Source organism: Fomitopsis serialis, assembly GCF_022376445.1.
Source record: "Fomitopsis serialis strain Sig1Antser10 chromosome Unknown B0H18scaffold_77, whole genome shotgun sequence".
Classification (NCBI taxonomy): Eukaryota; Fungi; Basidiomycota; class Agaricomycetes; order Polyporales; family Fomitopsidaceae; genus Fomitopsis; species Fomitopsis serialis.
The window spans coordinates 176,435-189,160 of NW_025955037.1; the positions used below are offsets into that span (position 1 = coordinate 176,435).

At 53.2% G+C, this 12,726-nt stretch overlaps 6 protein-coding genes across 6 annotated transcripts; 4 read left to right on the forward strand and 2 right to left on the reverse strand.

Annotated features, from left to right (window-relative positions):
- Positions 1-1,303: 1,303 nt before the first annotated feature.
- Positions 1,304-2,038, forward strand: B0H18DRAFT_634129 (uncharacterized protein). Its single transcript, XM_048038873.1, has 2 exons — positions 1,304-1,907; positions 1,962-2,038. The coding sequence occupies exon 1, from the start codon at positions 1,434-1,436 to the stop codon at positions 1,779-1,781; it is 348 nt and encodes a 115-aa protein (XP_047889630.1). The 5' UTR covers positions 1,304-1,433; the 3' UTR covers positions 1,782-1,907; positions 1,962-2,038.
- Positions 2,039-2,240: 202 nt separating this feature from the next.
- Positions 2,241-4,370, forward strand: B0H18DRAFT_881826 (hexose transporter; the record flags this gene model as incomplete). The annotated part of the gene is made up of 11 exons (XM_048040867.1): positions 2,241-2,329; positions 2,392-2,424; positions 2,482-2,608; positions 2,659-2,810; positions 2,861-2,892; positions 2,945-3,044; positions 3,103-3,368; positions 3,424-3,607; positions 3,656-3,868; positions 3,925-4,087; positions 4,146-4,370. The coding sequence occupies 11 exons, from the start codon at positions 2,241-2,243 to the stop codon at positions 4,368-4,370; spliced, it is 1,584 nt and encodes a 527-aa protein (XP_047889631.1).
- A 366-nt stretch (positions 4,371-4,736) lies between these two features.
- B0H18DRAFT_881832 (uncharacterized protein) lies at positions 4,737-5,472 on the forward strand (the record flags this gene model as incomplete). The annotated part of the gene is made up of 2 exons (XM_048040868.1): positions 4,737-4,874; positions 4,933-5,472. The coding sequence occupies 2 exons, from the start codon at positions 4,737-4,739 to the stop codon at positions 5,470-5,472; spliced, it is 678 nt and encodes a 225-aa protein (XP_047889632.1).
- A 492-nt stretch (positions 5,473-5,964) lies between these two features.
- B0H18DRAFT_881862 (uncharacterized protein) lies at positions 5,965-6,721 on the forward strand (the record flags this gene model as incomplete). The annotated part of the gene is made up of 2 exons (XM_048040870.1): positions 5,965-6,105; positions 6,161-6,721. 2 exons carry the CDS (start codon positions 5,965-5,967, stop codon positions 6,719-6,721), a joined length of 702 nt encoding a protein of 233 aa, XP_047889633.1.
- Positions 6,722-7,624: 903 nt separating this feature from the next.
- Positions 7,625-8,804, reverse strand: B0H18DRAFT_1027744 (uncharacterized protein; the record flags this gene model as incomplete). Its single annotated transcript, XM_048029891.1, has 3 exons — positions 7,625-7,922; positions 7,982-8,256; positions 8,323-8,804. 3 exons carry the CDS (start codon positions 8,802-8,804, stop codon positions 7,729-7,731), a joined length of 951 nt encoding a protein of 316 aa, XP_047889634.1. The 3' UTR covers positions 7,625-7,728.
- Positions 8,805-9,614: 810 nt separating this feature from the next.
- B0H18DRAFT_881840 (GWT1-domain-containing protein) lies at positions 9,615-11,649 on the reverse strand (the record flags this gene model as incomplete). The annotated part of the gene is made up of 10 exons (XM_048040869.1): positions 9,615-9,761; positions 9,824-9,883; positions 9,926-10,072; positions 10,125-10,441; positions 10,489-10,590; positions 10,638-10,770; positions 10,827-11,012; positions 11,064-11,251; positions 11,306-11,501; positions 11,557-11,649. 10 exons carry the CDS (start codon positions 11,647-11,649, stop codon positions 9,615-9,617), a joined length of 1,569 nt encoding a protein of 522 aa, XP_047889635.1.
- Positions 11,650-12,726: the final 1,077 nt, after the last annotated feature.

Consider the following 12,726-nt stretch of genomic DNA (forward strand, 5'->3'; position numbering starts at 1 on the left):
TGGCAGAACTTCCACAAAGGTTGGTATGTAACCGGGGCCTTGAATGCAACTGCCATCGTTCGCTGCTGAACCCTGCCGGCCCAGAAAATCGTCTCAGCCCTGTACCTCGACTGCTTTCCCAGTCGCACGGCAGCTTTTCCGTACGCAATCTCGCTCCTTGACGAACTGTCATGCGTCATGTCCGCTCAATGTCCAACGCACGCTTCTGTGAGTCTACGCTCGCGCACAGTATCGCAGTGATTTCGAGTGCATATGCCGGCAGTAACTGCGTATTCGGCCTTCATCTCCGGGTAGCGCTAGTGTTTCAATGTCCTCCGGAGTACCTGGAAAAACGAATTAGTTCAGCTTCCGGATCTAGAACACTCTTGTGAAGTTCAACGCCATCAGTGGCGTTGCCAACTCTCGCGCTACTGTGTGAATTTCGCGCCAGAGAATGTTTGTAGGTAGGTGAGTCAATTGTCTACTGCTGCTGGCCGCTCTACGTTGACTGTTCTTGGTTTCACCATGACGGCTGCCCTGCACTATGATAGCACGCATGCTTCCTGGGTGATTGCAGTCTTGTCTCGAGACAAGTACGGTTATGCTTGTGCCGCAATTGGTAGGGCCTATGCGACTATGACGGGATGAAGCTTGACGACGGGCTCGTGCTGCCAGTGAAGGCATGCTTCACCCTTGAACGCCACCAAGACGTGAAAGTTGGGATTGTTGCGCCTCAACGCTACTCCATTGTACCGACAGATCGACAACTATTGGTCGCCCGTACTCTGGTGCCACGGGAAGGCACCTTCCGCCTTCGCAAAGCGCAGATCGTCCAGATTAGAAGAACGTTCTCATCCTGCGTCCAGGGCATTGGAACCTTCCGTGCATTCCCTGCTTATCTGCTGCTGCTTATTCAAGCCCAATCCTTATGTGCTTGTTTCAAGATGGCTGGGTGTGGCTGGGTGGTCCATTCACTCTGCCCATCGACTTGCTTCGTCGCATTCTTCTTTCATGCGTGAATGACACGATGCTTTGTCCTGGTCTAAGGACCGGTGGGCTCGGATCTGCCTTACATGATGTTTTCCAGTTCTACACATTACCAGAACAGGCACAGACTAGCTGAACCTCGGATGTCAACAGTAAAGACGGCGTTGAACCCGACCTAGACAACTGTATGTGCCATTCATACCAATCAAGCCTCTGTCCACGCGTCAAGCTGAAGACCCGACCTTTTCCCGATTCCGGCCGCTCTTTCTTCGGATAACACTCGACTTTAAACGCGTCGAACTTCAATGAAGGTGAGTTTTAGCCATCGTCGTACGAAGTGATCTTCAATTAGCGTTGCCTAGGTCGTTGAATCAGCGAGGTTAATCCCAGCGATCCTGACTGCTGGACTGGTCGTACCATCGACATAGTTCAGACACGCATTCGCGCGAAGATCGAACAGGTACAAGATGGCGGCTACCAGGTCACGTTGGCGTTTGTACACGTCCAATCGCCTCGCTGGCGTTGTTGTCTCCGTCATACTACTCACACTGGCTGGCGCGGTCGTGGTAACAGGAGCAACTCTCCATTCTTACCGCCTACGTGAACGTCCCGTTTCCTCGGTAGGACACCTTCTTCCTGCGACTCTACATGAAGGCTTCCACTGTATACAACGGCAGGTCGTAGCCGCTGGTCCGGGGGCTGTGTCTAAGCCCGCACTGAGTGCAAGTGCTCAGAGAAGCTGCGGGTCTCTATCTGCCGCCGGCGTTCCGTATAACTTGTTTCCGAAGGTCACTTGCCCTCGGAAGACCCTGTAACTCTTGCATCACTACTGTAGGTTGGCGTTGTTTACTCTGCGTGAAATAACATGCAGGGGCACGCGCCAGTACTGGAACGAGTTTCAGTGTCGACTCGCAGCAAAACGCAATGCAGCAAGTTACTCCGTAAGCACTTCATAGCTGAGTTGCCTTTCTCCCAACCGTCTGACCAGTGCGAAGTCGCAGGCAATGCAAATGTGCCTGGTCCACGAGATCGAGGCGAAAGGTGCTTCTCGTGGCAATGTCAATCCGGGGAAATGTGGGGTGATCATGAGGCATTCGTTTCCTGGATGTTTGGACCACAGTGTATCACCTGTCCACTGAATCTGACCGTCTCAGTCGTTATTCTGAGGACGTCCTGCCAATATAAATCCATGCACTTCCTGGACGGGCGGGCTGGAGCTTTCACGTTCTCATTGAAAAAATCCTCCTCTTGTTCACGACGAGCGCAAAGCCAGCATGGCGGTCGGCGCAACGGTATCTGCGGAAGCGACTACAGGTGTTGCGCACCTTCTCAACCCGAACAGGAAGTGGTACAACAATCGGCGGTGCGTGCTCTTTCATTTCGGTGTCTCCCCTTCTGCCGCCGGTGCTCATTCACTTCCCGTAGACTCATTACTCTGCATGCGTGGATCGTTCTCTTGTACGTCAGATACAGCTATCCGGCTACGTTCTATCGTAACACAAACATTTTTCATAGCATCATCATCTCTTCTGCCAATGGATTCGACGGCAGTCTCATGAATAACTTTCAATCGCTGTGGCAATGGGAAGGCTACTTCAACAACCCGTCTGGGTCTCTCCTGGGCGCTCTTAGTGCTATGCAGGTCACTTCATTTCTCTTGACTCGAGGAAGAGTGATTGAAGGGAAATACAGAATATAGGCTCGCTTGCCGCATATCCATTCGCTCCGTACTTGTCTGATGGGATTGGACGCCGTGCAACGATATTTGTTGGTTCAATCATTACTCTCATCGGAGTCGCCATCCAGTCTGCCGCGCAGAATATTGGCATGTTCATCGGAGGACGGTACGTCGATCTTGATGTCGAGCAGAACGATGACTCACGACAGTGACCAGTTTCCTCATCGGGTTCGGTGTTTGCTTCGCTGGTGTGCCAAATCGCTGTCGCTTGGGATGCAAACTCACGAGATAGGTATATAGCTAATGCCGCGCCGATGCTGGTCACCGAAATCTCATATCCCACCTACCGTGCGCCTCTCACGTCTGTGTACAACTCGCTTTGGTACTCCGGGAACGTGATGTACGTCCCATTTGCCAAAGCTATAGCGTACAGTGACGTCAAGAACCCTGTCTCATAGCGCGTCGTGGACGACATATGGCACGGCTTACATCCCTAATGAATGGTCGTGGCGCATTCCGTCGATCATTCAGGGGATACCGTCAATTATTCAATTCTTCTTCGTTCTTCTGGCACCGGAGAGTCCTAGGTGGCTCATATCCAAGGGCAGAGAGGCAGAGGGCCTACAGGTCCTCGCTTACTACCATGCCGATGGTGACGATCAAGACCCGCTTGTGCAGTTCGAGTTCGAAGAGATCAGAGCCGCCATTGCGTTTGATCGTGAAGGTACGTCCACTGTCCCTATGAACTTATTATGTGCTTCAGCTCGATGTTACTTTAGTAAACAAGGACGTCGGCTGGCTCAGTCTCTTCAAGACTCCTGGAAACAGAAAGCGGCTTATCATTGCTGTCGCCATTGGATGGTTCTCCCAGTGGTCCGGTAATGGGCTTGTGTCATACTATCTCAATAAGGTATTCGACACTATCGGAATTACCAGTACCTCTACGCAACTGCTCATTACTGGGTGAGTATCAGAACGCATTCTGCTACGTGGATACTGATTCGTGTTTAGCATCCTCGCTATATGGAACCTCGTCATCTCAATCGGTGCCTCGTTCCTGGTCGACAGAGTCGGACGCCGACCCCTCTTCCTCTTGGCGACCGGGGGCAGTCTTGTATTCTTCATTCTGCAGACCATCTGCTCAGCGCAATACGCGCTCCACGAGCAGCCGGCTGCTGCGCACGCTGTCATCGCGTTCATATTCCTATACTACGGATTCTATGAGTGAGTTTCTTCTCCCATACGAGAAGCGCGCAACCATTGACATGCAATCCCACCAGTCTTGCCTACACGCCTCTAATTGTAACCTATACCGTCGAGATTATGCCGAACTCGCTCCGGGCGAAGGGCCTCACCATATACAGTGTCGGCGTTTCGCTCGCATTGATCTTCAACCAATATGTCAATCCAGTCGCCCTACAGAGGCTTGCCTGGAAGTACTACGTGCGTCTATCGGTCGTCATGTATAACCATTCACGGTCTCATTGTCGACTCATCCCAGATCTTCTACTGCTGTTGGATCGCCTTCGAGTTCGTGTTCATCTACTTCCTGCTCGTGGAAACCAAGAACCGCACCCTGGAAGAAACCGCGGCCTTGTTCGATAACAAAGATCTGGCCAAGGAAGTCGCCGAGGCTATCGAGGGGCCTTTGCACGAGGGAGACCACAAAGGGTCCGTGTCCGAGAAGGCATCAGAAACAGCAATAGAGGAAGTCATTGCCGCCTGAGGACTTGACAGGCGTGGAGAATTGCTGCTCGTATCTAACGGGCTGCCAGAGCGAGTGAAAACGAGTCGTCCTTGCGCACGTGCGCTGCTAGCGTTCATGTAACTTCTCCATAAATGTAGTAGCATGGAGGGATGTGCGCGTCGTACGGAATCGGGTGAGCCACGAGGACAATGCGAGCAAGGTTTCTTCTCACCCTCAACAGCAGGTACACGAGGCTTTATCTCAATGACCCATTGGTGTGCTTCGAAGCGGCTGCTGAGCGGGTATTGTGGACTGAGCTACTATCGTCCCCCTTTGTAGTTTCGTACATTCGTACACCCTTGCTCCATCGACGCTGTACACATAACACGGCTAGCAGCAAACGCGATGGCTCCCCCTCCGACGTATGAAGAAATCTGCGATATCGCCAGTAAGGCTGTCACCATATTCAAAGATCAGGGCTATGAGTGCTGCCTGTTCGGAAGCACAGCCTGTGCACTGTTTGGCACGACGAGATGTCCCAACGTACGCGCAGATTCACTTCCTATGACTCGATGTTGTTTGATCACAGTCATGATCATAGGATGTGGATCTCGTTGTTCTCGCGCCTGATGAGAACACCGAATACTTGAAGCAGCTCCTGGTGGACAATGACGATGATGGACGGTTCTTCCTCGTACCCTCGAGAAATCGTCGCGCAAATTACGAGGTGCTATGGTACCAGCTACCATCCACCCGCCGCGGTGCGGAGCGTCAGTGCAAGGTAGACATCCTGATCCCAGGCGATCTGAACATCCCGGACATCCCCAAAGGACAGGTCAAGCGCAAAAACTACCTTCCCGTAATGCCACTGCTCCCCCTGTTGCTGTTGAAGCTGCAGGGATGGACGGATCATCGCGACTCCAACCGGCGGGACTTCCGGGAGAAGCAACATGTCGATGTCGAGGACATTGACGAGCTCCTGTCGATTGCCTGCGGTACACACACACATGTCAGCAGCAACAGCCTCAGCTGGCTGCCCGCGGACTTCGTCCAGGACGCCCAGGGGCGTATCTACGAATACGTGGACGAGTTCCCGCACTCAGCCTTGGAATGGCAGACTCTCGGTTTCGAATCATACTAAGTCTGGATTCATCGCCGACTCCAGGTGCGAGTAGAGTGCTCTGTCGAGAGACATCCCTGCTGATAATCTCGTCCTTTAGCGTGATCCGAGTCGGCTCGCTATATACAGGGTCGTAGAGCATCGCAAGATAGATGTTGATGTGGTCCAACTTGAAATCCCCCGATTGTCTTGAATATGCGCTGTGATCATTAGCACTATGTTCCACGCTGTTGTCATAGCTTCTGAAGACATTACGCTCAGCTGTACTGAGTTGCAATACACTTGAACACGTACCGGAACGGTTTCGCCCTGAAGTAACTGTATCGACTTGTGCTATGATGACATAAGCCGACTGTCAATTAGGTTCAGCCACCTGGATTGACAACGTGAACTGAACGTGAACGTTTGAACTCTAACGCACTCAGACAAGGCTCTAGCGAGTGGTACCACAGCGACCACGTAGCCATTACTACTAACGTCGCCAACAGTTCTTAACGAGTAGAAGCTCGAAAGATGAAGTCCCGCCCGCCAACATACCCAGAAATCTGCGCCGTTTCCCGCGAGGCAGTATCAATATACACGAGACATGGATATTCATGTTGCCTCTTCGGAAGCACCGCATGCGCGTTGTATGGAACAACCAGAACACCGAACGTAAGCTCATGCTGCCTCCGTTGTGCGTGACTGAGGTGCTCCACGTCGATCGTAGGACGTGGATCTCGTCGTGTTCGTAGACGAACTAGATACAGAACGCCTGAAGAGGCTGCTGCCCCAGGCGAACTCATCATTCTATCTCGTCGACGCCAAGGACCCCGCAGCTACATACAAGGTCCTCTGGTACAAACTACCTCGCATCAGAGGCGAGGCCGAGCGTCGCTGCAAGGTCGACATCCTCATCCCGGGTCTCGTCACGACCCTGAATATCCCACCTGTCCCTCCAGCCTACATCGAAAGTCGGGATGGCATCCCCGTCTTACCAATTCTGCCTTTGCTCCTGTTGAAACTACAGGGCTGGGACGACCATCGGAATCATACCGAAGGGTACATGCGTGCGAAACAGGGATCGGACGTCAAGGACATCCGAGAGCTTCTGGATATCGCTCGTCGTGTGGGCGCAGAGCTCAGGAACGAGAACGTGCAATGGTTGCCTTACGAGCACATACGGAAGGCCCAGGACCGCCTCTTTGAATATACTAGGCGCTTTCCTAAGACGGGGCCGTTTTGGGAGAGCATGGGCTTCGCTTGCTACACAGCGCTGCAAGGTTCTTGACGAGGTACGAGTCTCACGACAGTTTGTGCGCTGTGGCATATCAAGCTCATTGTTCAGCACAGCGGTAGGGTGTTCTCTCCGCAACAAGTTTGCATCGGACATTGTCGTGTATGACAGGGTCGTGGGATTTGGATCAATGTATTCCATGAGTGCTGTACGTGGCATGCAGGCTTTTATGCTTCAGAGACGCTCGAAGCCACAAGAACTCACTAGATGGGACTACAAGAGTATGTGGCCCGGCGTAACGCTTGTCAGTTCTTTATTGATGTCGCAGAACTTGAAGCGACGATTCGACGACAATACGGGCTAACACGGGTCGCTTTCAGGTCTTGACGCGGCTACACAGCAAAGTCAATTCGTCACCTCAAGTTCGATGATGCTGTTCAATCGATCCTAGTAGCCTGTGCCTCACAGTTATCGTTCGATGGATCTCATCGCCTCTGGGTAACATACATGAAGACAAATCCGAAGACGACATCAGTACCATCGAACTCCCGCGAGTCGAAGATAAAAGTGGACCCGGTTGAGCCTGTGACGTGGCGTCAGGAGACGTAGCATCCTCTGCTGATGCATGCTCCTTAACTACAAGTTCTTTGTGAAGGCAGCTCACTACGAGCGAAGCTCTGGATCATGCCAGTGCCTCCGGATGTCACCAATGTGACCGATTCGGCTCTAGAACATCTGTCCGTTGTATTCTGCTCAGGCTACCCCACCATGTGCGTGGCGAAGTCGATGAATAGTGCGATGCATGTCTAGGACGCGGTAGCGCTGTCCGCTATCCACGGTGCTCATAGTGGATCCTCAGGCTGTTCTGTTGTCGGTCAGTCCTTACAGTACTGGTCATATCACTTATCAGACGTGGAGTCGTCATTGTTAGCTCGTAATCCATGCTGGCAGTGATTAGCCCTATGTGTGCCCGATCTCCGTTCATTCTGGCAAGACCGGGCTAATCATGTATAGTGACACATAGCATCCGGTTTGCGGATTACACACAACCATGAATACCTTTACACATTGAGTGGTCTCTTCAGCCCGGCGGCGTCCCACCTTCTCAACAACTCCTGTCGAGTGAAGTCGACTTTCTGCTCCCAGGCCTCGACTTCGTACGCGTAGCATATTTCAGCGATTTGGCGGTCATTTGGATCGGTTATGCGCGACAGTTGGTGAACACTGATCAATTGGGAACCGAAGCCCGTTGTGCCTGTACAAAGACTGATGAGCATCCGGGGTTACGATACTAGGTACAGAAGGAGGGTTCACTTGGTTTCCAGATTGCTGCAATGTGAGACGCGGTCTCCCACAGTTCTTTACAAGGGAGCTCGACTTCTCTAAGTGCCAGCTTGCCGAATTCGAATGTTGCCGCGCTGTCTACAACGTCCGCATCAACCACCGGGCAATGGTGGTTCATCACAGCGGCCTCAAAGTCGATGATACCGGCACTTCCGTCGCTCTTCTTGCGAATGTGGCCTGGCTTCAAGTCATTGTGTCGTACGCCTCTTCTATGAAATTCGAGAACGGCAGACATCAAGTAAATCCTGTCATAGACAACGCCTTCCAAATGAGATCTATCTCGCGGACTATCAAGGCATGGTTCAACGCACCTGAATGCCTCGTCCTCGTGTGCCGACTTGTTGCGAGTCAGAGGTTCCCCGAAATATTCAAGAACTAAACAGGTAGCTAGCTCGCCGCCTAGTTCTCCCTCAAATAGTCCATAGCAACGGGGTATAATATCCCCTTGAAGTTCTTCCAGTGCGGCGTAGACTTGCTTCTCATGATGCAGTGTCGATCGCTGTCGCTTGCCACCGTGAATCACTTTGCAGATGACGGTCCTACGATTGATGCTTCCCTCATTGTCACGGGCTGTATCTTGCATGAGGACACGACAGACCGTGCGTGTACGCTCGCCTGTTACCCAGTGGACCAACTGCACGCCAGTGGGTACATTGGTTGAATATGGAAGTGCTGAGACCTCGAGAGTACAGGCGTCGGGGTCATCGACTTTCGTGAGCGTATTGAAGTCGGAAATGGAGGGGATGAAAACGTGAGCATGGGCACGGGGCCGCTTCTCTGACACCAAGGGCATGGCTGAAAGGCTCAGAGTCAACTCAGGCTCGTCTGAACCACTGGCAGAGAGGACACGCGACATACAACGACTGATGGGAGCCGACGGCAAGTCGTATTGATGCACAGTGGCCATGTGGCCTACGATCATCCAATAGAGACATTCAGAGTCCAGATTATGTACATAGTAGCTATCTCGCCAGCTATTCTGTGCAGCGATCCGAGGCTCGACGGCAAAAACGGCAAAACTTGACAGTGACAGCGAGCACCAGCTGCAATCGCTTGATCAGCACTGGTGGTTAACTGGCATGCACAAGTATTGTCGATAAATGGTGTTCCAGCAGCCTTGTGCTCCCATAAAACTGGGATATGGCTACATACTATCACTGAGCTCAGTTCCTATCTCCAGATGACAAACGAGACAGTCCAGGGTCAAATATAAGTGAGAGCACATCAGGAACCATACAGAAGCCAAAGTTCTTGCCATGACTTCAATCGTCACGGTTTCATTCGCCATTCAATTCTTGACGGATCGCACATACTTTGAAACCTGATTGCAGCTTATTGGTAAGATCGGTCAGCGACGCCGCCAATGAAGATGTGCCATGCGTACGAAGTTGAGTACGAGCAGAGAGCACCCTCTAATGGATGATTGACCACGCACGTAATTCTTAGTACCTACCAACATTGAAGCACCCGAGAGCAACCAAACACGACGCTCAGTTCCAGGTTATATCGGCGACGTGAACCTAAGACACTGACCTTCATACTCATTTCACCCCCAGGATGAGTGATCCATCTGCTATCACCCATCGTCCACCAAGCAAGAGCTTCAAAAGTGCCAAAGCCGTCTATTTCTAAACACCCACGCGACACCGCAGATAGCGAGCGCGTACGCAGAGAGCACTGCCATCGCCACCGCGTCCGACGCGTACATCGTCTTCATCGACAAATTCACTATGCCGGTGGCGAGGTTGGCCTGCGCGCAACACATCCACGTCAGCACACCGGGTCCCGAACCAGTTCGTATCGTACACTCACCAGTAGAAACAGTGCCAGCCCGTTCTTGTTGATCGCGTCAAGCAGCGCCGGCGCGCTCCCCTCGACCGGGTGCCCATGCCTGTCATCTTTCTTGAGCATCACGGGGTCGTGCTGCACCTTGAGCTTCGAGTACGGCGAGTAGGTCGACTTGGAGAGGGGCGACGCGAAGAACGCGAGGTCGAGGCACATGTAGCCGAGGATGAAGCTCACGTTGTACGCCGCGATCCAGAGGATGTACTGCAAATTCACCTGCGGAGACGGTGAGCAGGATACCGCGGCGGCAGACACGAGGTGCGCTTACTAGTCTTCGGGAGACACCGTCGCCGATGCCGAGCAGTTTGCTCCCGCCGAGGAGGACCCACCACAGGACGGCGTACGAGCACAGCTCGATCGCTGTCTTGTCGTTCTCGCGCCGCTCCACGGTCGATGCGTGCGTCTGGCGGAGTCGCTGTGGGCCTGTGCTGTCGTCGCTCTCGGAGTCGCTGTCGTGCGTGTGCGCAGACCGGCGAGGTGAGCGCGCTCTAGCGAGTTCTTGCTGGCGCTTGCGGAAGTAGGACGGCGTGGGCGGGAGGAGCAGCGTCCCCGTTGAGAGCCCGAGCAAGTGAACGGCAAGATACCCTGATTCGGAGTCAGCGCGGTAGAGCATGTCCGACGGAGACACGCACCAGATAGGGAGACGATGCCCTCTTTGTTCTGGCTGATTAGGCCGGTGCGCGGCGCGTTGAGAACATAGTCCGTTAGGCCGTGGCTCAATACGAGTTGTTGCACTGGCTTTTGGTCAGTGAATGAAGGTTGCGAGCCCGTGCGGACGTACAGAGCGCGACTGAGACGCCTAGAAGCGAGATCGGCAAGCGGACCATCACCGGGTGCAAAAGGACTTCAAGGATAGGTATGGAGGCAAGCGTGATGAAGAAGTTCCAATGGGTCCCATATTCTGTCTGATGCTCCTACGACGGACCGTTATGGTCGCCCTACAGCGGCAGCTATGGACAAGCTCACGTACGGGGTACTCTACGCCCTTGACGGACAACGTCCGCACGAAGCCCAGCACGAAGATGGGCAGGCACTTGCGGGCCGTCGTGACCACCTTTGGGAAGAGCGGCTGGGTGAGATACGCAGGGTTCTTGATCAGAGGTACGGCGGATATAATGCCCTGCGAGAAGATGAACGACCCTACGCCGATGTCCATCTGAACGACATGAGCACGCCTGGCACATATACCGAGAAAGGCACCACTCACCAGCGACACACCATACGTCTCACACTTCGCGAGCATCCTCGGAAACACGCGAAAATCGACAGCGAGGATGGCTAGGAACGTCAACAGCAGCATGTGCGCACGATACGTTGTCAGAGCCGGCAGTCGTGGTATGAGGGCGCTGGTAGATGGCGAATTGCCGCCAGAGGGATCTGGAGTGCGAGGTCTGCCTCGGTAAGGCGAAGTCGAGGGGCTTGATTGCAGAGTGGATGGTAGCGGGATACCAGTCTCGCGGCGCGGTATGAGTAGCAGCAGCGTAGTCGGAAGAAGCAGCATGATATTGAGAATTACAGGAGCTTTCGCGTATAGGGTTATCGAGAGAAGGAGCGGAAGGACGAGCGTGAGCATTTCCAAAGCAAAATGCTCGGACCTGTTGGGGGGCAGACGCGTCCGGAGCGCAGAGTACAATGCAATAGAGGACTTTAGAGATTGCAATCAGTTGTATGTCGCGATTACAGAACACATCGAGACTCACGAGTGCAGCCAGAGAGATCATGTTAATGTGTCTGATGCTGGACCCTGTCATGCCAGATACGAAGGCCTCTTTCGACGTCTTGTAGTCGGTCATAGCGTTCAATTTTTAGGCGAGTCGTTTGTGCACACCCTCAGGCCTCCAGACGCAGCTTGATTGAGAGAGGTAGTCGAACACGGTCGTAATGCAGTTTTGCGTACTAGCCCCCCGGATGCCTCAGGAAGTCCGTACCGTTCAAGTTCGCGTAGTGTCGGACGACTGAAACGCAGAACCTTCCTATCAAAGAGCTAGACAGACATGTAGAACAGCTGTGAGTGATCTAAGCCAGACAGACACGTAGGATGGTATCGGGACGGGACTAACAACATGCTACCACCCGCCGCGGCGAGAACGACGCGACACAACCGCGGTCACGTGGAGAAATATACCGGTAAGTAACCGAAGTCGCACGGGCGCTTGCTGGACTATGGCCCTTGAGCTCATCTCCATCATCTACAAGTGTTACTGCACCAGCCATGCTTGAGTCTTGCGACATGTACAGGCATTGATATCGACAGATCAACCCGAATATCTGCTGGAGCTACAAAGGAGCTTACTTGAGAGCCCATTCATAACTGTTAATCCGGCGTGTCATCTCAGCGCTCGAATCGATTGCAAGGCCCATCTTACGACCTATTGGATGTGCACGCTCACTTCGAACGACACTTAAGGTACGAGCTTCTTCGGACAAACTCCAACGTCGAGAAGAACATGGAACTAAAGTCTCGTAAGGCGGTTCTCCAGGGACCAGCTCGACGCAGCGCACGCACCAGTTGCCGTCACGGGATCACTAGGTGCTCATCGTATCCCGGAATTGCGTGTGTCGATAGGGCGAGGAAGACGCGTCATATCCTATCTGCAGAGTTCTTGGACCGGTGCGCACTCTCAGACCCGGGAGCACGACAGGCTCATGTGGAAGCACGGAAGCGCTTGGACTCGGCAGAACGAGTTATATAGCGTTGTGGGAGTATGGATAACGACCAGGAATTAGCCTCGTCTGAACCGCGACCACGATGCCTAGCGTAGTCCTTCCACCTATTGCTCATTATGTTCCGGCCTCACCGACCAAGGAACCCTGTAAGTCTCCAAGGCTTTGCTCGAAGAACGATGTACACTGATCGCACCGATACACTT